We start from the raw sequence: 24,147 nt of genomic DNA, 5'->3' as shown, positions 1-24,147 counted from the left end.
CAGATAATGACATTGCAAATATTGATGCAGAAATCCCGTTGCAAGCAATGCCATCCATGTAATGTTAGATGTAAAATTTCAGATCAAATGGGGATACTGACAGAACTCACTTCCTTTTGTTAATATTATATAAAGTAAGTAGTTTCTGTTTGTCATGACTCTGTCTCTGCACTTGCCCTGAATAAATCAGAATTAAAGGATTTTTACACTTGCCTGCAAGGAGAAACAAAATCTCACTATTTTTCCCGCTCTTGTAAACTGGGACTTTCACTGAGAGATTGGTGGAAAATGCTAGAATCCACTATTTTGAAAGGTAAAGCTTTTCCTGAAGACTGAAAATGGGCAAGCAAGATCTGATGTGGAAAGTCTTTAGCTGCTCTTCTGGTGTTTCTGTACACAAGCAAGGTATTCTTGCACATCGTCTGGAGAGCCAAGGATAAAAGGAACTCTCTGGTGAATATTCTCAGGTTTCACATCCAACACTGCTTCGGTCCCTGTAGTTGCTATGCCACCTGCCTGCTCGATGATGAAAGCCATAGGGTTGCATTCATAGAGAAGTCGGAGCTAGAAAGAGAGAGGAAACACCTGATTGCCTATGGAGGAAATTATATCAAAGGACTTGCCAAAATTTAGCATTCTTTTTGTGATTTTAGAAAATTTTGTACCAAGCTTCAACTGACCTAAGTAGCAATGTCTTTCAGAGAGCCCTTCCTTCCCTCTCCTCACCTTTCCTAAAGCCTTCTGCTTGGAGGAACAGTGTGCTGACCTTACATCCAGGCATCACCATATAATTTCCAAGCTGACATACAGACGTGCAGCACCAGTGAAGCTGTATTTTGTCAAAAATGTCAAAAGTGGGTGTCCCACAGGCATCAGCAAAACAGTTAAGCCGGCTAAGCTAACAGTACTGGGAAAGAAAAGCCAAAATATCTTCTCATATGGAGTCTTTACATGTTAACTCAGAGCTTGGGATAATCATGTTATGCTTAGTCAGGATATTTTGGAGTTTGAAACTTGATACTCCCAGTTTCAAATTTCAGGATTTTATTGCTTCTCTTCAGAAATGTAGATAGATATTAGTGGCCTGAACTTATCCAGATTGTGGCTTCAGAAGGAGCTGCAGTTATTTATTAAAGGCAAAATTTCCCTTTTGGTTTGGACCTTGGTATCTGTTGACACTTTTTTAAAATGTTACCTCTTGGGCTGAGTGTGTGGAATGCAAATTTATTTAGGACATATGCCAAAAGTTTCTGTGTTTAAATGAACAGGAGTAATAGCTGGTCAGTTCTGAACAAATATTATTTCTGTATGTTTATCCATGAAGCGCTCATGTACAACAATATTAGCACATGTTTTGTTTAAAGGACTCTTGACCTGTTCAAAAGAAGAAAAATTTTCTGGGAAAAAGGAAGTGTGACAGAATGCTACTGTATAGAGAGACGAGAAATGGGTTGAGCACAAGAATTCACTACCCATCATGCCTTTAGCACACTGCAATAAAACCATGATATGCCACAACTTAAATAGCACTTTATTACCTTCTTTCTTATCTTTAAACCCACTGAAGTGCTACTTCTGGTACAAGGACTCCATCTCTGAGGCAACATAGGACCAGTATCTTTCACTCTTCTTCCTACTGCTTGGCCCAATTCTGGAAGGTCATGAGCCAGCAAAGAGCAGTGGTATCATACATGGAACCACGTTTCAAGTGTCTTGTTGCTACTGTGACTATGCAACTTGAGGAAAGCAGTTTTTCATCAGGTAGCAGTACAACTGCACTTAGGGATCTTCAGATGGGCTCTGTCTTCAGATAGGTTTAACATTTTCACCTACTAGAGAACTATAAGCCTTAAGTTTCTAAAAAATATTATTCAAAATATACCATTTGAAAAGGAGATTTATTTGTTGTCTTGTCCTGTAGTGTTTCTTGTGTATTGTTTATAACAAAATAGCATTTAGTTTTCTTTCTTTAACTTAAAAAAGGATCTGTAAACTTTAGGGCCTACATCCATGTAATTTGCGTTTACTCTAAAGACTTTTGATCAAGTCCTTTTGATAATTCCAGTGACATTTATTATTTTCAGCTCTTTAACCAAGTACATAGACTGTCTTTCAGGAGAAAGATGATCAGGGCACTTGCCACAAGAGTATTATTTCTCCAATAAGAAAAGATACATATGAAAAGAACTATATACACCTGCACACTTAGACAGAAAGAAAACTTATTTTTAATGGCAGCATGTTTTTCTTCTTCCATTACTCTCTTTACTGTGGCAGTTCAAGCCAGAGCAATCCAATAATAAATGTGGGTTAACTCTGTGGAAACTATAAAGTTATGTAAGTGCTTTGTTCCTTTGTACTTTTGTCCTGTTTTTCATTCTCTCTATTCAACAATGGTTTAGTACAGATTTCAAAACAAAAAGTTTCATTTGAGGAGGCCAGTCAGCAAACCCATTTTTTTCACATACAGCAAATTCCTTGTTTGTCCCTTTATCTTATGTACAAACAGATCCACATCATTTAGTGAGGGTTTTTTGTAGTGGTGTTTTTGTATCATCACCATGATGATACCAGTAGTCCTCTCTCCCTAAAGACGGTAGATATTGGGATATTCTGAGACCAGTGTGGGAGATGAGGCAGATTCCTTCATGTACCAGCCATGGATGCAAAAACATTCGAATAGAAGGTTTTAATATGGTGTAGGTCAGGAAAGAATGTATTCTTGGAGTCAGAACACCATGTCCAACCTATCATGTACTAAGCCATTGATTTCCTAAGGATGACCGGGAGGTTACTGCTGGTCTACAGATCATCTGTATGACTAGGTCTCTTAAAAAATACTTGTTTAGAAAGTTGATAATAAGGGTATTTGATACTGCAGAAGAGAAGTTGAGGTTGACAATGGTTCATGGCCCATCAGTCTTTAAAGACTGACAGCATTGCATTGCACTGCATTGTCACAGTGCATTTTGTACTGGTGTCCAAATAGGAAGTCATATTTTCCTAAAATACTGAATGAAACCCACCTTCCACTGTAATCACCTTTTCTGACCAGGTAGTAGAACCCTGAGTTTGCAGAGCTGGTGATGTAAGTGTCCTTTGGAAACACAAGGTAGGAAAACCTTTTTTCTAGCATTGGACAAAACCCTTTCTAGGGCTCAGCTTGTCCCACCGGCAGGTGTGATAACTCTAGCTGCCAGTTTAAAGTGCAGAGGTTTTCCTTAGATCCATGTTGTATCTGCCAGCCATGCACAGGTAGTCTCAATGGGTTTCTATGGCGCTGAAATACTACCTTTAGAAAAATCCTTGGTTCTAAGTCCTAAAAATCCTAAAAATCCTAAATCCTTGGTTGCTGTGAAAACCACTTGAGTATTTAATAATATGAAAACACAGAGGAAGATTTCTGGCCTAAATTGGCAACTGCCTAAATTTCTTTCCTAAACTCTATTGCTGAGCGTAATTTTCATTAATAATTTTTTCCGCAGTGGAACATTATTATATGTTTATTTATCTAAACTATTGCTCTGGTAATACCAGAGATATTAGGTTGGCTAAGCTCCCCAGAAAGGAATTCAAATGACATACCTTTCCTTTAGGACTCTTCTGATTAGCAGGATACATGAAGATCCCACCGTACATCAATGTACGGTGAACATCAGCTACCATGGAGCCCACATACCGGGCACCGTAGGGGGAACTGCCATCCTGAAAAACATAGAGCAAAGCACTATATTTACCAGGCTAGAAAACTAGTAACGTGGCAAAATGTAATTTTGGTATGAAGCAGGAAGCACAGCTGCTTAAATCAATGGCTGCTTATGGGCACTACAATTATAATTCGGTACTGCAAAATACCGAAATCAGTCCTGAGCTCAGCCTTTTGTAAGATGTGATTGTCTACAGGGTTCAAAGATAAGAGTTTTAAAGAGCTGCATTCACTCTGGTAAGCAAACCAGAGTGCCTGTAATTTGGGTGTACAATTTGGGATCAAACTCCAGCCTGTGAAAAAACAAGGGACTGAAAGCTTCTTCACCTTATCAGAACAAGGTCAAAATAATGTGGTTTTTGACCTTTCACTGGTTCCTAAGCCAGAGCATGAGGAGTGGTGTCACTCCTATACATGTCCAGATGGTTCCAAGAGGACTCCAACTTTTACCTTCCAGCTTATTTGTCAGGTAGAGAAATTGGTCACAGCATTCATTCTGCAGCTTAGTTTGGGAGATCACAATTTGTTAATGAATGTAATTTTCCTTGCTTTCAGCTTAGAAATTGATGTCATTGAAGGACAGGTCATTTTAACAAGAGCAATCAAGGAAGCATTCATGTCAGTCTCAGGTCTGCTGGTCATAAAAATGGGTAGGTAGAAGATATAGAAGACAAGCAAGGTGTCTTGAACAGATAGAAATATGTACAGTCGACCAAATAAGCTCCACTGAAGAAATTTAACATGTCACTATACCTTTATGAAGGGGAGATACAAAATACAGATGTAAACCAAAGGAAAACTTTTAAGAAAATAATTTTGCTGGTCTTTTCATGTCTCTCAGTCTGTCTTCAATAAAGCTGAGGAGGAATTTTTATCTTCCCAGAACATTACTAGAGACTGAACTTCATGAATATTTAATAGACATATATGTTTTGTATTACAATGCTAAAAGTCTGAAAAGATCTCAGTGGGTTTTTTTTCCGGTCTGGGTCAGTTTTCTAATAAAAGATCTCAGCACTTTCTACAGAGCTCATCCTGTACTGATATTACATCTAGAAAAATACATAGAAAACTTGTTCAGCAATGCCAGTTCCAGGACCTTCAGACACCACAAGTTATTCATATTTCCCTGCAAAATCATAATGTTGGCTGGGGAAAAAAATCCACAACTGGAAGGAAAATAGAGAAAAACATAATTCTATATTGAATAATTTTTTCAAATTGTTCAATGTGACTGTGAAGTATTAATAATTACCCTCTATTAAAATGGAAAAAAATCTCATTAAATTACATATTATAAAGCAACAGAACACTAGGAAGTTAAGCTCTATGCTGCTAAACATAAGATTTTGATTTTTGATATAGCTGATAATAAAATTAGAAAACAGACCTATTCCAGGCCTTGTTCAACTGTACATATGTTGGTTTTTATGATTCACATTGCACACGAAAGAAGAACAATGAAAAATTCAGAAGTAAATAATGCAAACTATGAAAGATGGATAAAGCACAGCCTAGAGCTATTACATTTAGTTTTGTTTAAATCTGGTCCTATTAATTGTAGGCATAAATGAACAGAGCTTTTAAGTATTTGCTCCCTTGTTTTTCATGGCTTATGCTCAAATAATTGCATATTTAGGCTTCAAATGATGACTTCTCCATCTCACAGTTGATTGTACTTGTGACTTCACAATTGTAAAAACCTGACATCAGGAAAAACCAAGCACCTTAAGAGGTATTAAAGAGAGACAAATGTGAGTTTTCAGTTAAAATGTGAAAGATATGATTATAACCTCAAATTACCTTTAAAAATACAATCAAAAGAAGAACTTTCTTTTGTGGTTTTAAAAGGTAATGAACTGAGTCTAAAGAACAGTTTGTTAAGCACCAAGAAAAGCCATAATATATTAACAAGCAGCCCCTGAACCAGACTGCTAAGGATTGCTTCTATGATATTACCAAATAAGGACTCTGTAAACCACAGGTATGAAATTTAGTGACCACGAGCTGCACAGCTGAGCCACCTTTGTACACATCATCTGACGGGTTTGGAATGTGCTAGATTTCCTATTCACATGCAGATTATTTACATAATTCGTATGTACATGGACTGTGTTATGCAAAGGATGCTTTGTGGGTTCCCTTCCAACTCAGGATACTCTAAGCTTTAAACATGAGATGCCACTGACAATTTTAGTTGCTTCTTACCCAGATGGATATTCACCAGCTAGAGACACAGTGCTGAGACTGTGCTGAGAAAAATAGAGATAAATTGCTCCCTTCTGAGAAGGTTATCACTTGAACCACATATTGAAATAAAATTTTTACTTCCCTTAGCATACAGCTGTCTGCATAGAAGATTAAATACTCATTTTAGTTAGTGAAATGTTATTTCTTGTTTCTCCAGTTTTGTTGCTCATGCATTTTTTTACAGATAAGAAAGTTAATAGGTGTTGCATGTGCATTGGCATATTGCCCAGGCATTCTTCTCAAACAAAATAATAGAGCCTGAATGCTAGACAGGTTCATCCCAAGTCCTCAGTAATGCCAAGCTCTGTGTTTGCTCAATAAGCACTTCTGATTGCTTAGTTGATGCCAATGAAAGAGCTGGAGATCCTTCATGTTCCCTTGGTCAGCATCCATGTTGAGTAAACTTGTGTCTACTCTTTGTTTTACCCCTTCTGCTGCTTTTACTTTTTTTGCTTGACTCAAAGGAACAAAAATGATACATAACACATAGGTCCTGTGATTTTTTTTTTCCTTCACATTCTGATAGAAGTCAATTTTTCATTTCTTTCTTCTACTGTTTTCTGACAGTCCTGCTCTTCCACAGCAGAACAAGACCAGGTTTTCCTTATATAAATATGATGACCGGGGGGGAGCAAGAAATTTTTTCTACAGACTACAACAGCAACACCCTGCATCCCTTACTCCACGTACAGATGTGGTGACAAAAGAATAGTAGTTTTTACTAGTTTTTACTAGTATCACTTGGACACAGCTGGGCTTCATACTGAAATGTGTTGTTGAGGCCATTTTTAATGGCACTGCTGAGACAAATTCTTAACGAGGGAGTCTCAATTGCATAGCTCTCATCATCAGCAAGCTGTGGTGAGACTCAACTTCTCTTGTGCCTGACTGGAGGAAGCAAAGACAAAAGTAGGTGTCATAGAAAGTGTGACAATGTCCACAGGGTATTTCAAATTCTACCAGTGCCAGAGAAAAGCTAGGGGGAGGAAGAACCCATTTTAGGGAAGTGTTGTAGTAGAATTTGTGCAGAGACGGTTTCTGGCCCAGCAGTCCCCACTAAGCATTGCAGACTGGAGTGGACATGTTGCGTTACAGGCAACTTTGCAAACAGAAGCTTGCTCTTCAAACTGGTTAAGCAGCAGTGTGATTTTGTCATGCTAAATAAAAAATCAGCTTCACTCGTGTACCAGAAGAGATGTGGTTAGACATGTGTTTCCCACTACATGATAGTAGTAGGAGGCTTAGTCTGGCCTGCAGAAACATCAGCATTTTTCTAGTGCTTTTTATTCAGAATCGATGCCTTAGGTAAATGGTGATCCACAAGAAAATTTGAGGGTCAATGCAGTTTTGTAGTCCATCCAAACTGTCTGATCTGGGACACTGCTGTTAGATAGTAAGGGGCAATCTTTCTTCTACTCATAAATGGTTGTTTTTTAGTGTTTTGTTGCTAATGACAATGATATATAACATAGGATATCTTATGGATCACACTGTACTTTTGATTCCCTGCTATATTTTTAACTTTTCAGTTTTTCATGGCAATGTCAGAGAGTCATCTGAACAGCATGTTGACCAAGAACCACAGAAAGGAGTTAATAGAGGTAAGATCTAAGGAAGAAAAATGCAAAAAAGTGACAGATAGCTAAAAGTGATGCCCGAAGAGTATAGGGTGAATGATCTGCCTGAATAAGGCATGTTCCTCCATGCTCACGTCAGTTCCTCCTCAAGTCACAGGCAGGGGATATTCAGCAGACACCCTCACTACCCTTCTGCATGCTGCAGAGAGGGCAACAGAGACTGAAACTGTGAAAATCTCCACCTGGCTCCTGTAGGGTAGATAGGGACATCACCAATGTGGCTGCAGCTGGGTAGCCTTACAGATGAGGCCAGGAAGCACATTTCATGCTACAGAGAAATGGCAAAACCTCTCTAGTCCTCCCCACAATGCAACTATTATGTCCTTCCCAAATCAAGGAACTGAGTTATGCTGGTTCCAAAACTCAGGTTCATCACAAGCTTCAGATGGGCAGGCCACTTCCTTGTGCTTTGTGGCTATAACATTTGTGCCTCAGCCCTTCTCATGACTGTACATCTCAGAGCAGCAAAAAATGTGATTGTTCAGCACAGCTGATAAGATTTCCTGTGCCCTAAATAACCCACGCGCTTCTGTGGCGCTTGCTTTAAAACAACAAAAATATCTGCGAGCTTCTCTTGCATTAGAAAAACAATTTCAATAGGCTTGCACAGATTTGAGATAAAACAGTGTTTGCAAATGAGTTTTTTCCAGTATGTCCTAACTTTAGGATTTAGGAAGTCACATGATAGAGCTGTCCTCATTGATCCTGTGGGGAAATACCTCTGTCTGGTCTTTCCACTGATTTTGAAATCTCTTCAGTCTTTTCCTCATTGCCTGGGGTTGATGCATTTGTTTAAGAATTTTACTTTAAATAACACATTGGTGGTTTGCAAAAACACAAATTAATAACTCCAGTCTTAGTGCATGATACTGAATACATAGCCTGGTATAATGTCAGCAGAATGAGAAGCACAGATGTTCTTCACTTTCCCAGCTGGATTTAGGGAAGAATGAAAGTTGTGTCATGAGCTTCTGCTTCTCTCACAGCTGAACTGACTGCAGACTTTGAAGTCTCGAAATAATCTCAAAAATTCAAAGATAATATATTTAGAAGGCTGTAATGTTAGACTCTCTGTAGCTACAATCTGAGTAGTATGCAAAGGAGGGTTTGATACTTAGTCAGTAGTCTTGCAGCTATAGCTGATATGCTAAATCCAGATTTTTTTTTAGCTCAGAAGGAGGAGCTTATCATGAGACCACAGTTTAAATGCTTTCTCATTATATTTCCCTTTTACTGCACCCTGAGGTTTTTACTGAATCCATTTATTTAACACAGACCACATTACAAGTATCCTTGACAACTAATAGCTTAAAAATAATCTGACTTTTTTTTAATAGGAAAAGTTTTAAAAACAGCCTCCTAACCAAATTAAGTCCTGAGTTGATCGACATGACCATATTTCATTTTGAATTACTTTTCACAGCCACACTTCTTAGAGAGCTTCCAGTTTTCCATATTGAGAGCTTGTGTTGTCCTCCTAGCATTGATAAGTTAATACCAAACTGTATTTGTCCAAGGAAGTTCATCAGACATGGGATGTCTTTCTCCAAGAAATTTCATCAGACATGGGATGTCTCTCTTTAACCACCAAATATGGTTAACTTGTGCCTCACACCATTAGTTTAGGTTTTCTCCCCAGCCTATAGGTTGTTCATGCTCAATATGATGCAAGTAGACTGTGCAAGAATGATACCGCATTTTTCAGATGCAAGAGGGTGCAGGAAGGAGAAGGTGATGCCACCCAGATTCCTGCAAACACCTTCTGGACAGCACATGGAATCTAGCCCTGAACGCCCAACTGCACACATTACTGAACTGCATATTCAGATAAAGCTAGAAAATGAGAGTATCCCCAAATTTGGCAGGCACATTTCTGGAGTTTTGTTGAAAGATCTAGTTCTCCAGCACATTTCCCATCACACAAACAAGTTATGACTTTATTTACAAAAGTCTAAGTTATAAAAGATATCAGGATGCCAAAAAAAAAAGTCCCATTACATGCATATCCAAAATGGACCAGCTGGTACGAAAGGGTTACATGGGTCTGAACTCAGGAAGACTTTCAAATCCTTTTCCATCAGCCAGGACTGCATGGAATGCAGTGCTTGCCAGTGCACGGTACACTGGGTACAGTGCTAATATTTTCTTACCTCAGGGAATTTCTTCTTTTGTAAATATTCTGTCATTGCAGGATCAAAATACTTTGCATAACCTTCATTGAGACTGTATACCTTCCCCTTCTTCTTGATTTTAACATCTCTGTCCACCAAAATAAATTCACCAAGACCCTGCAGGACAGGATAAATGAGGTATTAGCAGACAATTTTGTTGGCTTTCTGTAACAGTTGTCACACTAGACATGGCAGAAATATTAGCACAGTTTGATCCTTTCAGTACTAGTCTAGTGTATAAACTCACAATATTTCAAAAAGAGCAGAAAGCAGAGAATTTACACTAACTTAATGAAAACTTGTCACATCAGTACTATAAACAAAACCTAATTGGAATAGAGTATCAAAAGAACACAAATCAGCCCTGAAAGCAGATGGATCATGAATTTTGTCCTCAAATGATAAGACTGCAAATTAAGAAATCGCACTGCCTTCTGACTTCTGGACTCTTTTTGCCTGTCTTGTCCAAATAACCTAATGTGAATGTGGTCAGCTACACCCATGTGCTGCTCTCTGCAATTTGATTTCAACTTCCACCTTCCCTTGCTCTGTCTCAAGCAGAGCATTTCATCTCCCAGTTCTTTCCACTTGGAATGAGACTATTTACAAACATTACAAGAAGTTCTGGTACTAATTCATCCTTTTATTAAAAAAAAACCCACAAAACCATGAAAGACCACAGTATGTTATTTCCCACATCTAATTCTGGTTTTACAAATGAATGATCTTTCTAGCATTCCCACAGTAACACTCATTGTGTTCCTGGGCACTCAAAAGGTGTTCTTGGGCACTCAGGAATGGCACATGTTCAATTATACAGGTGTTGTTGTGCTTTTGCAAATTTTTGGGCACACACCTTAGGTGACAGCCATAAAACTCTACTGCACTCAGGAAATGAAACATCACTTGGCTCAAGCTATCAAAAAAATGGTCCTTGCCTCAGGCTAAACAGTGAACATGTTGATGTTCTTATTCAGACAGAAAAATCATTATGAAAATAAACACAGATTCCTTTAAGTGAAGACAAAGACACAGTACAAATTAAATTTTCTTAAGTGTTGGTTTGAATGAAAAGGGTTTCAGACATTTAATTGAGAATTTAAGTTAATTTCACTTCTATTGAGTAGGAAAAAACTGAGCAGGTATTGCAACCAACATGCTCATATCTTATTAAATATTTATAAAGGTGGGATGATCTAGGATATGGAGAAAAGAATTGCATAAAGTGGATAGATTACAGAGACAAGGATTAACAAAAACAAGTAAAACCAAGCACAGAGAGCTCTAAAAGACAGTGGCAATGTGATTAACACCATGACTGTACCGGATCGAGCATGAAGCAGTCCACTCCTTGCCCTGTGGAGAGTGCAACCAGCGTAGCACTACCATACAGGGCATAGCCTGCAGCAACAATATTGCGTCCAGGCTGTAAAGCATCTTTTTCAGAGGGCTCATCATCTGTTTCCTGAGGAAAAATTACCATTTGAACCAAAGGTTAAATTCTGATAATGAACAATAGAAACAACTTTTCAATAATAATGTGCGACAGATTTCCTTTTTCTGTCTATGCAGGCCTTTGAAACAACAAAACCAGAGATTGTTACTACCCCCACCCCTTGTTCAGGGCAGGCTTGGTATAGGTACATGTACATGCTGGGACAGGATGTTGAGAGTTTGTTATTTTATACATGTCATGCAATCAATATGATACATGCCACAAAGCTGATCCCTTAGCATTATATCCCAAGCTATTAATTGAGGATCATCAGAAAACTGAGACAGAGCAGAGATATTAATCTTCTGTAAATGTAACATAAGCTATGATGCTGACACCCCTCAGAGGGAATAACTGATAAATGCTGTAATTAACATTACAAAAAAATGCTCCCATAGTACCAAATAAAAGGGTATATGGTGCAACATGATGTAACCAAGTTTTTGCATTGGTCTCTTCTAGTGAAAGGATGCTTAACTGAAGGAATATAAATGTTCATCTATTGTACACAAATGCTCATCATATTATATACAAAATAACAAATGCATTTGGTTATGTAAAGTGTGCATGTGTGCAGATACTCCTCTATAAGTCTACACAGAACATTCAGGTGGCATTTTACTTCAAGCTTTTAACCAATTTCTGACAATCATATTTTGATTCGGCACTTTGGTTATCATGGAGCAACAGTAGCCCAAGCAGACAAGGTGCAAATATTGCAAGCCAGCTCTAGGGCTGTGCCTCAGCCATGGCTTACAAGAGTTTGTCTGGTGGGTTGGGTAAGGAGGACAGCCAACAGTACTTGGGAAGGCTGGTTAGAGCCTTCATCTCCTGCTGCTACAGAATGGGTCAGGATTGCTTGATATTAATGTTTATTTAGAACTTCATCATTTGTGGTGGGTCTCATATGGATGTTTTGGTGGTAGCCAATGGGGAATTGAAATGAAACACTCCCCTTTCTTCAGACCATAGCTTAGTATTTTCTTGTTCCCAACTCAGACAGTTTGTCAGTGATTGCACAGGCTTATTTAGATTGAGTAGCAACTAAATAGAAACAGCAAGTCTAGCCCTGAATATTTGATTAAAAAAAATTAAAATCCATGATGACTGTCTTGTGTAGAAAATAAAATATTTGCCCATTAGGGTCCTAGTAAGGTGTTCCCATTCATCGTTGTATGCCAACACCTCAAGGAAAGCTGAGACGTGGGACACTAAAACAACACCTTCTTGGTACACAAAGATAGTAATTTCACATCAAAAAGTTTTCATTTTCAGCTGAAAGACTTCGTTACTAAAGTCACTTCACTTACAGTCTTTAACTGTATTTTGCTCAAATCCTTTTAATACTATTTTGCCAAGTCCCTCTGTGGAAATAAAAAATCCAGTTGACAACCAGCTTTTCATGAGAAGAGCTGAAATACAGCATGTACAAATTTATGTATATATATTTGTATATATATTTGTACATGCTGTGGGACTCAGTCCCTCAAAACTATGTCAAGCTGCCTATTCTGGGAGGTTATAATGAAGACTAGTTTAAACTTTTGTTTGCATATTTCAGAGCTTCGAAAATTGACTAATATTAGCTAATACTTTGTGAAACAATCCTTACAGTACCAACTATTATGGCCTAGGTAGCTTCATCTCTTTCAAAAATATACCCCTATGGTACATACATCTCATCATTAAAAGCAATGGTTGTCTATAGGAGACAAATTATTTGCAGCATCAAATGCAGAATTAAACATTCATTTAGACAGTTAGTTTCAAACATATTTTGGTTGTCATAGCTTTTTGTATGCTCCTCTCATTAAAGAAAAAAATAATTTTATATGGAGCAAAGTGGTTTGTTTTATAGAATACAGTATATATACAATACATGCAACTTTGGGTTATATATGATATTGTTTTAAAATATATTTTTTCTGAGATGAGCTTTTCAGTCCTATTTCTTAAATGCATTTTTTATGTTAATATGACTGAGAAACTATATATTTGACCATTCTGAAAAAAGCAGAGGAACTCCTCCCTCAAGGTATAGTCAGTTGGGCTGAGTTAACTTGTTAACTTTCATCCTTATTCACAACTGTGTTTCCAAGAGCTAGCTTCCAAAAAGAAGAAGAAAAAAGAAAACATTTGCAGAGTGAGTCAAAATGTGAAAAAGCTACAGATCAGCTGATACTTCTATGTTAGGACTGCAGGAATTTTGCTCTGCCAAGTACCATGTACTGTTAAACAAACCAGGGAATTAAGCTGGGCAGTGCACTCTGATAATTGCTATTTTCTCTTCTTTCTGGTGCACAGATGGATTTCCTGTCCATTATATTTTGACTGTGATGGTGGTAGTGAAATACCTTCAGAGGCCTTTATGCAAAACAATAAAATAGACAGATGGACTGCAAATAATTAGTTGTAATGACTCTGTCCCTATAACTCATAACTGGTGTGAGGCTGATGAAACAAAGGCTGCAGAGTTTGGCTATAGGGGTACCCTCAGGAGATATCTGAGTCTAAATTTTTTTGTGTTTGTGATTTACCTGACATCACACGAGGGAATTCTCATCAGCACTGAGAGCAGCACTAAAATGACTTGATTTCCAGGTCTCCATTTTGTATCATGTGTTTCATGAGTAGCCTTTGTGTTTTTACTGAATTCTTACACCTTCTCTGTGAGGGACCACATGAAGGGGAGGACATTGTAGGAAGGGTAGCAAATAAAATACATCAGAAGCATTGGGCAAAGTTACAAATTAAAACCAAAATGAAACAAAGCAAGAGAGTTTCATAGCATATTTGTGCAGTATGAATTAAGGATTGTAGATTTATCTCAGTGGCATGAAAACCTGGGAAGAACTCAAGCAAAAAGCATTTATTGTCACCATATCTTGATGCTTTGGCAGCTGAGAGCCCCCCACTCAGTGGCAGCAGTTAACCAATCCCCTTCTGATACAGCAAGGCTCCTCCCTCAGCCTCACTTGTCAGGTGTTTCTGATTTTCAACTGCACCACCCTGGTCTCAGAAAGCAAAGGCCAGGTGGAAAATTAAATAAAGCTGAGATATTTATTTCCTCATGGGTTTTTCTAAGAAACTGATAGAGTGTTTTTGTGACATCATGAAATGGTCCCTCCCACTGTGGTGGAGGCTCTGGATTAGAAGCAGTCAGACAACTGTTTTCAGGATTGAAATGTATTGTCCAAGTCTGGCCTTTCTATAAGAGTGCTTATTATCTGTTTTGGTTTTTTTCTAAAATAAGCCTAACATTTCTGCTCTGGAGAGTGTGCCTTTGGAAATGAAATTAAGGTGAGACATGGTGAGAAAATCAGTCAAGAGCTCATCTCAATCTTTGAGGCTAAGGTTCATCCTTTGGAATCACAGTGGTTTTACCTTTTCAAAAATGATATTCATTAATCTTAAATGGCCTAAAATTATGTTCTCTCTCTTAAGTGATATTTATCAACTGGAATAAACATCTCACTTTTATTCTTTCACACTGCCCTTTAGTAACTATCAATAAAGCACTTCTTATTTAATAATTTCAAAGGAAAATTCAGCTGTTGTCTACTGCAAATATTGGGAGATGCTGTTGTCATTTAGGGTATCTTTGGAGAGATAACTGAAAAGGGTGGAGGTCCCTTAACATTAGAGCACATTTCATGGATTTCATTAACACAGATAAGCTCTTTTCCCTGCAAAAAGCAAGAAGCTGCATGGTACTGGAGGTAGTCCCAGGAATGCTCTTTCAAAAATCATACCCAGGCACCATCTCAGTGCTGTCTGGCCTGCACGGCATCCGTGGTGCGGGTTTGCACTAACCAGTAACAGTGTGGACGGCCAAATTCCAGGACTTGTGCCACAACCCTTTTGGTGTTGTGCCATAACTATTTGATTCACTAGTAGATGCATATTCTCAACAGTGATGAGTATTGTATTACCTACAAGAAATGTAAAAGCCAAGGACTAACCAGCTGAAATTTATGAGCTAAAAGGTGAGAGACTTAGAAAACATATCTTCATTTGCTCTAAGTGTAACATCTGAGTCTGCAAAGACTTCTTTGAAGTCAGAAGTACTGTAAACTGTTATTTCACAATAGCAAATGGCTGAGGGTCTCCCACAGTCATATGACCGTGAGCTCAGGCTTTGGAAAAAACACCAACTGCTAGGAGCTTAGCAAACAAATCACAAGACTTGGCATGACTGGAACTCTCAGTGTTTGCTGCTGCTCTGTGCAGCCATAGGGGAGCAGACATGCTACCGGGGCCCGATGAGTGTGGGTGATTGCTTCCTCCAGCCGCCAGCGTTTCCATGCCCACAGACTCCCATCCATGGCAGGCACAGCAGCTGGCTCTGGCAGGCCACACAGTCCGGTCCAGTGCTGCCAGCCGCCCGCAGTGGGTGTCCAGGAGGACAAACACTGCCATTCCTCGGCACCTAAGGCTGTCAAGCACCGCTGAAGGAGCTAACCAGCTGCCCTGGGGGTGAGATCGCGTTAGTTAAGTGCCTTTGTGTGCCGAGGAAGGAAGTGCTGTCACCCAACAATTTCATGGGGCTGGGTGTCCCCTTCCTGTGAATTCAGACAGCATTTTAGCACACGTGAATATGAAGTGTTTGTCTGCCCTTTCTAAGGCTCCCTTTTGCCCAGAGACACCTAAGGGACCATGGAAAGAAACCAGGCAAGGTGAAGAACGCAAGACATTTTGCTTTCACCAAGCAAATCATGCCATATGTGATTTGCTCCTCTTACCTTTTTGTAGATAGCAAATATTGTTCCTATTGGTGCCAAGCAGTCTATATTGGATGAACCGTCAAGGGGGTCAAAGCACACCACATATTTACCCTAAAACAGAATTGGCAAGGGAACCATTTAAAGGTAAGTTGCTTGGTATTATTATTTCCTTTTACTTGAAAACTCCCATGTTTTTATGTCTGCATTTAGCCCTCCAATTGTGCCTGATACAGCTCATCAGAGAAGGCTGCACTGTTAACCCAGCTGGCCCTGCAGCACAACACTGACTCCCCAAGGGCCTGCCAGAGAAATTGGAGAGGACATGTTTCTGCTCAGACAGCACAAATGGATGTTACAGAGGACCAGTCCTCTGCTGCCAAGCAGTGCAAGAAATTGTTTAAAAGCAAAAGGAGTGATGCGTTTTGGAAGCAAGCATCTTTGTCTACTGAATATGTTTTCTTTTGCTACTTTTACCGTGAATGAGAGGATTTCGCTGTGTTGTGAGGTTTGAGGGCAAGAAGGCAGAAAGAGAAAAATCTTCGGGAAAGGGCAGGTTACATCAGCATGAACAGTAACTCGCTGTAATAGGATCCCCTCCAGGGGGAAGCCTGATGAAGCAGTCAGGTGTTTCCTTTTAACATGTAACATAACACTCAGTTCTGCCAGCCTCTCATCTCATTTTATCTTTCTAAATACTAATGTAATCCAAAACCATCGCACCAGTGGTCAGGGAATGTAATAGTACACTTCCACCTGAGATTTGGGATGTGTTAACAAGCTTAAAAATAATTATTCTCCCCCCTTCACAAAACTTTAATAATAATTTTACTCTCCACATCTCTTTTGCTGTTGAAATCATGCCACCCACTACAGTTATTAATCAAAACAATGCAGAAACGGTGCAAATTGTCTGAATTCCCCCGGGAAGGGTTGGGTTTGGGGGCCAGGGCCAGGTTTCATACTTGAAACAAGAGTGCCACCTGCTGCTGCCTGAGCCGACAACCCCCCGAATGCCGGAGCTGCACAGACCCGCTTGTCTTTAGGGGTGATGATGGCCTCCTTGTTCTCCTCTGTGACCAGGACACAGGTGCTGTAGGAGGACTGGAGCATGTTAATCACCAGGGAGTTGGATAACACATCCAGCTTCTTCACCTCATCACCCGTCACATTCACAGTGCCAGCTATACCAAACCTACAGAAGAGTAAAAATGACGAGAAACCTGAAGGAGGCCAAAGAAACCTGAAGGAGGCCAACATTGCAGGTTTTTAGGAAAAAACACTCCAACAAGTCAAGGTTGTTCCTTCATCTTATCTTCCTACACCTTTAGATAATCTCTGGATGACACAGCTAAGTTGCATTATAAGACTGTTGCTGCTGTAGAAAATAAAAGCATGTGCTTTGAGGCCTCAGCTGGGTCCTCTTGCTCCTGTGTAGATGCTCCCCAGCCCAGAAGCAGAGCCTACAGACCAGGTGGTAAGTACCAGCCTTCCACAGCAGCCCCATGAAGCAGCTGGCTGCAGTTTTGAGGAAGCAGAAAGTGCAGTGAGCATCTGCAATATTTTCTGTCACTAGCTGCTCCGAGCTCCATAGTAGTTCTTTAACCCACATTCACCCTGCCAGCCTCAAATCAGGACTTTAAAGGCATCCCCGGGGAATTTACCAGATGGAACTGTATCTCTGGATCAAGATCTGTTTTATTTGGTGATCCTCACCTGAGTTAGGATGACGCTTCTTTTCCCTATCCTGATTTTAGCAATATGCTAATAACATGATATAGTAGTATATATGTTTCTGAGACTTCCAGTTGAAGAAGCACTGTTTAGGCCCAATGTGCATGTTCTGGGCTTCTTAAAAAATACGAAAACCATACAGGGAAAAGCTACAGCTTTTTTTATTCATTAAGGGAAATTAAATGGGGTTTTTTGGGGAGTGGGGGGGGTGGTGCAGTGGGGATGGGTGTGGGAAAGATGGGAGGAGAAAGAAGAAAGTAATTAGTCCATAGAATGATATTGGTCAGTGGCAGGCCTGAGCTGGGAGTGGAGTAGGTCTTTTGTCTTTCTCAAAGCTCAAAGCTGCCTGTGCTTCTCAGCAGAATTGAGTGTTTGGGATATTTTATTTTTGGGTGCCAAATTTAAGATTTTGAAAAGGACTACAATTTTCAGGGAATGGTAAGTACCTGCTCTCCAGTTAGTGTGTTTTCAGGCACAATCACAGACTTGTAAAAAGTTCTCCTTCACTTTTGAATTTAAAATCTGTCAAAAATTTATGCTTAGTGCTTTAACATTAAAGAAGACACTTACAGTCTCCTATTTGGAGAAAGTAGAAAAATCAGGGCTCTTTAAATGCACAAATGCAGATGAATGCAAGCCACTTTCACAGTGGTTGAATGTTTGCCATGGGAATTCCTGAAATTCCATGGTTAGTTTCAGTAATTTGAATGGTGCAAATTACTAATTTGTATGTTTGATACTTCAGATATTTCTGAGACAACATCTGAAGCTTTTTGTTCATAAAAAGAAACATTTGCTCCTTAATGTAATGGATGCTTTGGGTTTTTTTCTGAAGGGGAAGAAGGATTACTATTATTATTATTAGAGGTTATTCCTCCTCTAGCCTATCAGTTTCTCTGCTGTTACAAACTATTTCAAAGATTGTCTACATAAAGATAAAAATTATATAAGGTCAACTCTTCCTTTAAGTCAAGGAGGTAAAATAGCTCAGTTTCACCTAGTAAGGACAGAGACAAAGCATAATTTAAGAGTAAGGGCATAGGAGACTGAAACTGTGGTTCACTTTGAGTATGTCTCATGTCCTCTCTAGGTGCTATAAAGTGAGTGCAATAGTTCTGAGACATTGAATTCATGATTTGCCAAGATGATTTAGGACTTTGACCAAATAATCAACAGAAGCACAAAATCCCCCCCAACTCCTAGGGTCACATATTTTGGTGTTTCTGTGGAAGGAAAGAAAATCCCAAATCCCCAGACAAATAATAAATGTTGACTTCCTTTCACAAATATATTCATGCATGCAGGTGTAAGTAACATACTGAGTGAGGCATGTTCAGAAAAATATCTTTTGATACATATCAAGAACTTTCTATTTGAAACACACAGTTTTATTAGGGCATTCCATACCTCTGAACTCCTTCAGATAGATCAGTATTAAAAGACTTAGACTCAAGTCTATTGCACTTGTCCATGTGGAACAGCGCAGTACATTCCAGGTTTTGCTAAGGCCATATTTTATTCCATCTGTGAAAGCACTAGATGCCAAATTGTTATGTTTGGTTTTCCTAGAAGGCCTTTTGAGACTCCCTGCCTGTAATCCTCCATGTGGGATACTGCTTGAGGAAGGAAAGAGAAATGCAGCCAGGCACAGCAGAGCATGGGGTTTCTCTCAGGGCTGTTGCTTTAGAGCATTGCTTATTCAGCAGACAGGCAGAAAATCAGCTTCCCAAGATAAGCCAAGCCCTGACTTGTACAGTTCAGCAGAGGGCTTGGATGTTAGCAGAAAATATCACAGTGAGATATTCTGCATTAAAAATATAATGGTGTGATTTTTAACAAATTCACAGTAGATAAAAAAATAGATCAGTATCAACAAGTGCAAGAGATAACAAGGTGAGCAGTGCATTGAAGTTCTGTTCTGACTTACATTTTTAGACTAAAATATTACTGTATTTTTAGAGTAAAATATTTAGAGTAAAATATTATTTTCGAGTAAAATATTATTAAGCAGTTAGCTTAAATGTCTATCTTGTATTAGAATACTCCAGAAAGAAAGCTCTCCTGCTTCCCACTCTTGATAATCCAAGCTCTGACCTTACTCAGTTTAAAAAAGACACTTCCAAGGTATTTATGAATCTCTGCCCACTCCCCAGCCTTGCTATGCCAGTTGCTGTCTCTCTGCCTCCTCTTCCTCCTGGTAGTGCAAGGTAGGACTCACATGTGGGCAAGGCCTGCCTTTCTGACAGCAGCAGAAATGGCCTTTATGGCAGTCAGCATGGAGTTGAGCAGCTGCGTCAGCTCCCCCGTTGCTCCCTTCACGCGGCGTCCCTTCTCCATGACAAACCGCGTGAGCGTCAGCATATCCGTCTCGAAGGGGCTTCTGTCCGTCATTTTTGCTGGGTACCAGAGCTCCTTCTCAGCTGGACAAAATGCTCTCTTGCCGTATTGAGGTCCTGGGCAGCTGTTTTATTTTGAGGCGAAGCTGTGCTTGGCTGTGTGGCTGGTCAGGATTTATTAAGATGTTTCTGAGACCATGTGATTGAGTGCTCAGAATAACTGCACCCCAGGCTGGCTCCATGGCTCCACTGGGATGCAGGAAAGGAGCCTGAGACAGGACTACAGCTGAGCAACTACTGCTCATCTGGGCCTCCCCTGTGCTGAAATTAGCTCTGTGCAGATCTAGCTACATATTCTCACTGTATATCAGACTGATTATAATGTAAAACTCTCACTGCCTGCGTTCTTGGAAATGGCTTTCCTGTAGAACCTGTTCAGCAATGGGTTCAGCATAGCCAGGGCTGTGTTTACAAGGCACCAGAAATGAAAGCACCAGACACCTGTAACCATATGTGCCACAGGGTCCCATCGCACCGTGACTCCAGACAGTGAAGTTCCCTTCCCATAAGTCCTGTTTTTTCACTCTCTCTTGGCCTCCACCCTGAAGGAGGGTTTTGAAGGGGGGCATTGAGACATGCGTTTTTTAAAGTGTTTTATGTTGCTAGTTGGTCTGCTGCAGTTCCATTTTAATGATTTCATTCCTGGTCTGGGTTGTTTGTAATGTTATAGTGCTTGAATGAATGAGAAGTATTGATTAGCTGTGGCTTGACTAGTTACAAAGTAATTATATCTCCAATAATTTACAAATAAGGCTTCTCTGATTGAAGCATATCAATGGCATAACTCACAAAATGAAATTTTATGTTGGCTTTCATATTGTAGTGCACCATGTAAATATAGGTATGTCCAAATTTGCAATTATGCTGCCAGTAACTCTTACAAGCAACATGCTAGGAGCACATGATGCCAAGTGAAGGTAGACAGAAACTCTCCAAGTAATGTATTAGATTTTGCATTAGATACATGCTGTCGGAATGCTGGAGTTATGGATTTTAATTACAGCACTGTCTTCCCACTCTGACTAGGCAGTAAGAGAAACTATATGCTGTTACATGCTGTAGCCTTCATTTTACTTAGTAGCAGCACTCTTATTTTAAAGTAGAAGATATGGAAAGCCCACCAGCAAAACAAGAAAACCTGGAGTAACAGCAGAAAAAATTTATTAAGTTTCACTGTTATTCCTTTAACAAATTACTGCACTAAAATCTTGCCAGGAAGACAGAAACAAAATTCTGTATCAAAACATATACCTAATGTGTTTTTGTTAATAGGAACTGAAGCTGAAGCATTTCTTCAGATTTTCCTAGAAGTGTCTTTTCATCTAATGACAAAAATACATTAGTTGTAGGGTTTTTAAAGGGATTTGAATGCTAAGGTTTTCTACTTTGAAATCATCTGCAAGAAAGGGTTTTAGAGATCGACAGCACTGAACAGTAGCCACAAGCAGAAAGACAGAGTTCAGTGCTGCTTCCATCCCATGTGCTTAGCTTTGGAGGTATTTTTCCAGTCCTGTTCCAAGGTGGAGAAAGGACTGGTGAGCGAAGTTGCTCAGATGGAGCAACAGGCAGGTTTTATACTAATCCTCTATGGCAATGGTTGAAGAAGAAAGAAATCTTGAAGATTTCTCTTTTCTACTACGACGTATAGTTAAATGTACTGTTCACATAACGAGACAAAAGTTACACAGCATGTTCTGCCTGGTTAGGAAGCTTTCTTCTTTTGAACAGACTGTGTAGAAAATGAAAAATAAAATATGTGGAGCTTTGGGATAGCACATGGTAGGATCAACAAAAGAAGGTTTCACGTTATACATGCAAAAATACGTGCTGGCTTAAAGTACAACCATTACATTCTGCACATTATTTCATCATCATGGCAGCCGTCAGCCTGACCCATACTAAAATGCTTTTAGTGCCAAATCTCTCTGCTGTGTTGCTGGAATACCATGAGCATACCAAATCAAATTAGTAAATAAGAAATGGGGTAGGGGTTGGCTTATGACTTCTAACTTTTGTCAAAACATCACATGCAGACATTCTGTTGATTCCAAGTAATCTTTTACACTGGTCAAAAAGACAAAGTTCAGATCATCTTCTAACAGAAAGTTTGTTTTGGAGTTAGTGGTTCAAAGAGTGTTTTCAGAGCTGATAAGTCCACTATTTGCCCTTTTTTTTTTTTTTGGTAAAATAATGGTCCTTAAATAAGAAATTAACTTACACTATTATGTAAACACAGACTCTTCAACCAGTTTTTCCCTAAATGTAGCACTCAACAGCACAGCAAAAAGAGAAAAAAACCTGGATAAAGGCACATGATTGGATTGTATGAAAGCTTCTCCCTTTATTGTTTTATTAATACTGTGATCCCTCTGAAACATAACAACCCAAATGATTATACAGAATGATTAGGCTATATAAATAATTACCATTTTAGGGAGGTGGGGAGAAATCAGATTGTGTAAAAAATGTGTGATGATTTTCTATAAGCCTGAGAACTTCTCAGTACAAGGGTTGGAATAATATAGGAAGGCCAAAAAAAATAAACACCTCAATTTGACAGATCTGAGAGATTTGCCCTTTAATATAAAGAGCTCTTGGGGATTATTCATACTTGCACTGGTGCATGGGCCAGTCTTGAGCCTTAAAGGTGACACCTTTTCTAATTGATATGAAATGTTAGTTGCTTGGATGGCGCCAGCTGAAACTGGAGCCAGTGACCTTTCACCAAAGGGCACAATGCAGCCTCTGAGGAGGCCAGTGGGTAAAAGTGCTGTGGGGGCTGACAGCAGACGCTGTGACAAATCCACCTTCCAGCTCTCCACTGACAAGCAGGGAGAGCTCTGGAAAGGGGGATATGGAAGGAGATTGCTACTTAGTTCTCCCCACTGGTGGCTAGCCAGAGATGTTGTTCAAATATGGGCTTACATATTACTGATTAGAAGATAAACCCATCTCACAATGGGTAAAATGCTAAGTATGAAATGTCAGCCCGCAGGCAAAACCAAACCACTGAGTACTGACCTAGCAAACACGGACAGTATTAACTTTCCTCCTTTAACCTTTACATGCTGTCAGAAGGGTGTATTAAAAATAGATATATGCAGTCCAGGATTCCTGTAAAGATTGAGGGCAGAATATAGACAAGGAATTATGGTAAGCAGGTAAAAATCACTGCTGTGGTTTCTGTCTGCTGAGTCATGACAACAGACCACCGAGGCACTGTAGTCCAAACTGACTACTGCCAGCACTCTCACAGTCTTTTAAGGGCTCAGGTCCCTGAAAGTTGTCTCCACTAGCAAAGCCTCATCAGAATCGGCATTTTCAGTAGAAACTAGGCCATTCAGTCCTTGACAGAAACATCCTGCCCCGTCAGTTTGGAGAACAGATGCATATGTACAACTGTCTAACATTTGCCCGTATGACTCCAAATGCCCCAGCATGACCTCTCAGAATGAGGGTCCTCGGGTTTTTGTCTGTCTGAGCCCTCACAGAGTATGCCCTTGCACCCTGGATTTCAGCTTCCCCATACCTCTCTCTTGTTTTACAAGAAGAACCATGCTCAGTCAGGCTATCTGCACTGATACAGGCAGGTTTATAGCTCATGGCACCCCTAGACAGGACCTCCCAGACCACGAACTGAGACAACGTTTGGTGGCAGTTTACCCACAGAAAGACCCACGTGATCCTTACTTTGAGTTTGGTGAAGGCAAGTGGGCGGCGAGAAATATCAAAGATTTGCTGATTTTAATTGATTCAAAAACTGTATCCACACAGATGGACAGGCCATCTAGCTCCCAAGCACTAGCATGCTCTCACCAGCAGCATACTCTGAATGAGCATATTAAATGTCAGTATGCTTTGGGGGGATCTTTGCACCTCCCAAAATAACACAAAGAACATCTGGTGGAGGTTGCTAGCAATACAAAAGTTTTCATGTTTTCATCAAGTAAGGAGGTTAATTTTTAGCAAAGATAGTCAGATAGTCATCACAGAAGAATCTGTGTATGTACGAGCTGTCTACACATACTCTTTATCCC

General features: G+C 39.6%; 1 protein-coding gene across 1 annotated transcript; it reads right to left on the bottom strand.

Moving 5' to 3' along the window:
• Nucleotides 1-369: 369 nt before the first annotated feature.
• Nucleotides 370-20,105, bottom strand: LOC136569063 (fructose-1,6-bisphosphatase isozyme 2). The gene is made up of 7 exons (XM_066569341.1): nucleotides 19,933-20,105; nucleotides 17,013-17,175; nucleotides 16,002-16,094; nucleotides 11,089-11,229; nucleotides 9,744-9,881; nucleotides 3,586-3,705; nucleotides 370-564 (listed from the first exon to the last, which is right to left on the bottom strand). Exons 1-7 carry the CDS (start codon nucleotides 20,103-20,105, stop codon nucleotides 370-372), a joined length of 1,023 nt encoding a protein of 340 aa, XP_066425438.1.
• Nucleotides 20,106-24,147: the final 4,042 nt, after the last annotated feature.

The sequence above is a fragment of the Molothrus aeneus genome, chromosome Z (assembly GCF_037042795.1).
Source record: "Molothrus aeneus isolate 106 chromosome Z, BPBGC_Maene_1.0, whole genome shotgun sequence".
In the NCBI taxonomy this organism is placed as follows: domain Eukaryota; kingdom Metazoa; phylum Chordata; class Aves; order Passeriformes; family Icteridae; genus Molothrus; species Molothrus aeneus.
This window is presented reverse-complemented; position numbering and strand designations above follow the sequence as displayed.

Excerpts from the sequence above, each read along its gene's own strand:
- LOC136569063 (XM_066569341.1), bottom strand. The coding sequence starts at position 20,105 with ATGACGGACAGAAGCCCCTTCGAGACGGATATGCTGACGCTCACGCGG. Across the intron at positions 16,095-17,012 it reads TCACCCCTAAAGACAAGCGG|GGTAAATATGTGGTGTGCTT; the intron begins GTCTGTGCAGCT and ends ATTCTGTTTTAG. Across the intron at positions 565-3,585 it reads AGAAGAGTCCTAAAGGAAAG|CTCCGACTTCTCTATGAATG; the intron begins GTATGTCATTTG and ends CTCTCTTTCTAG.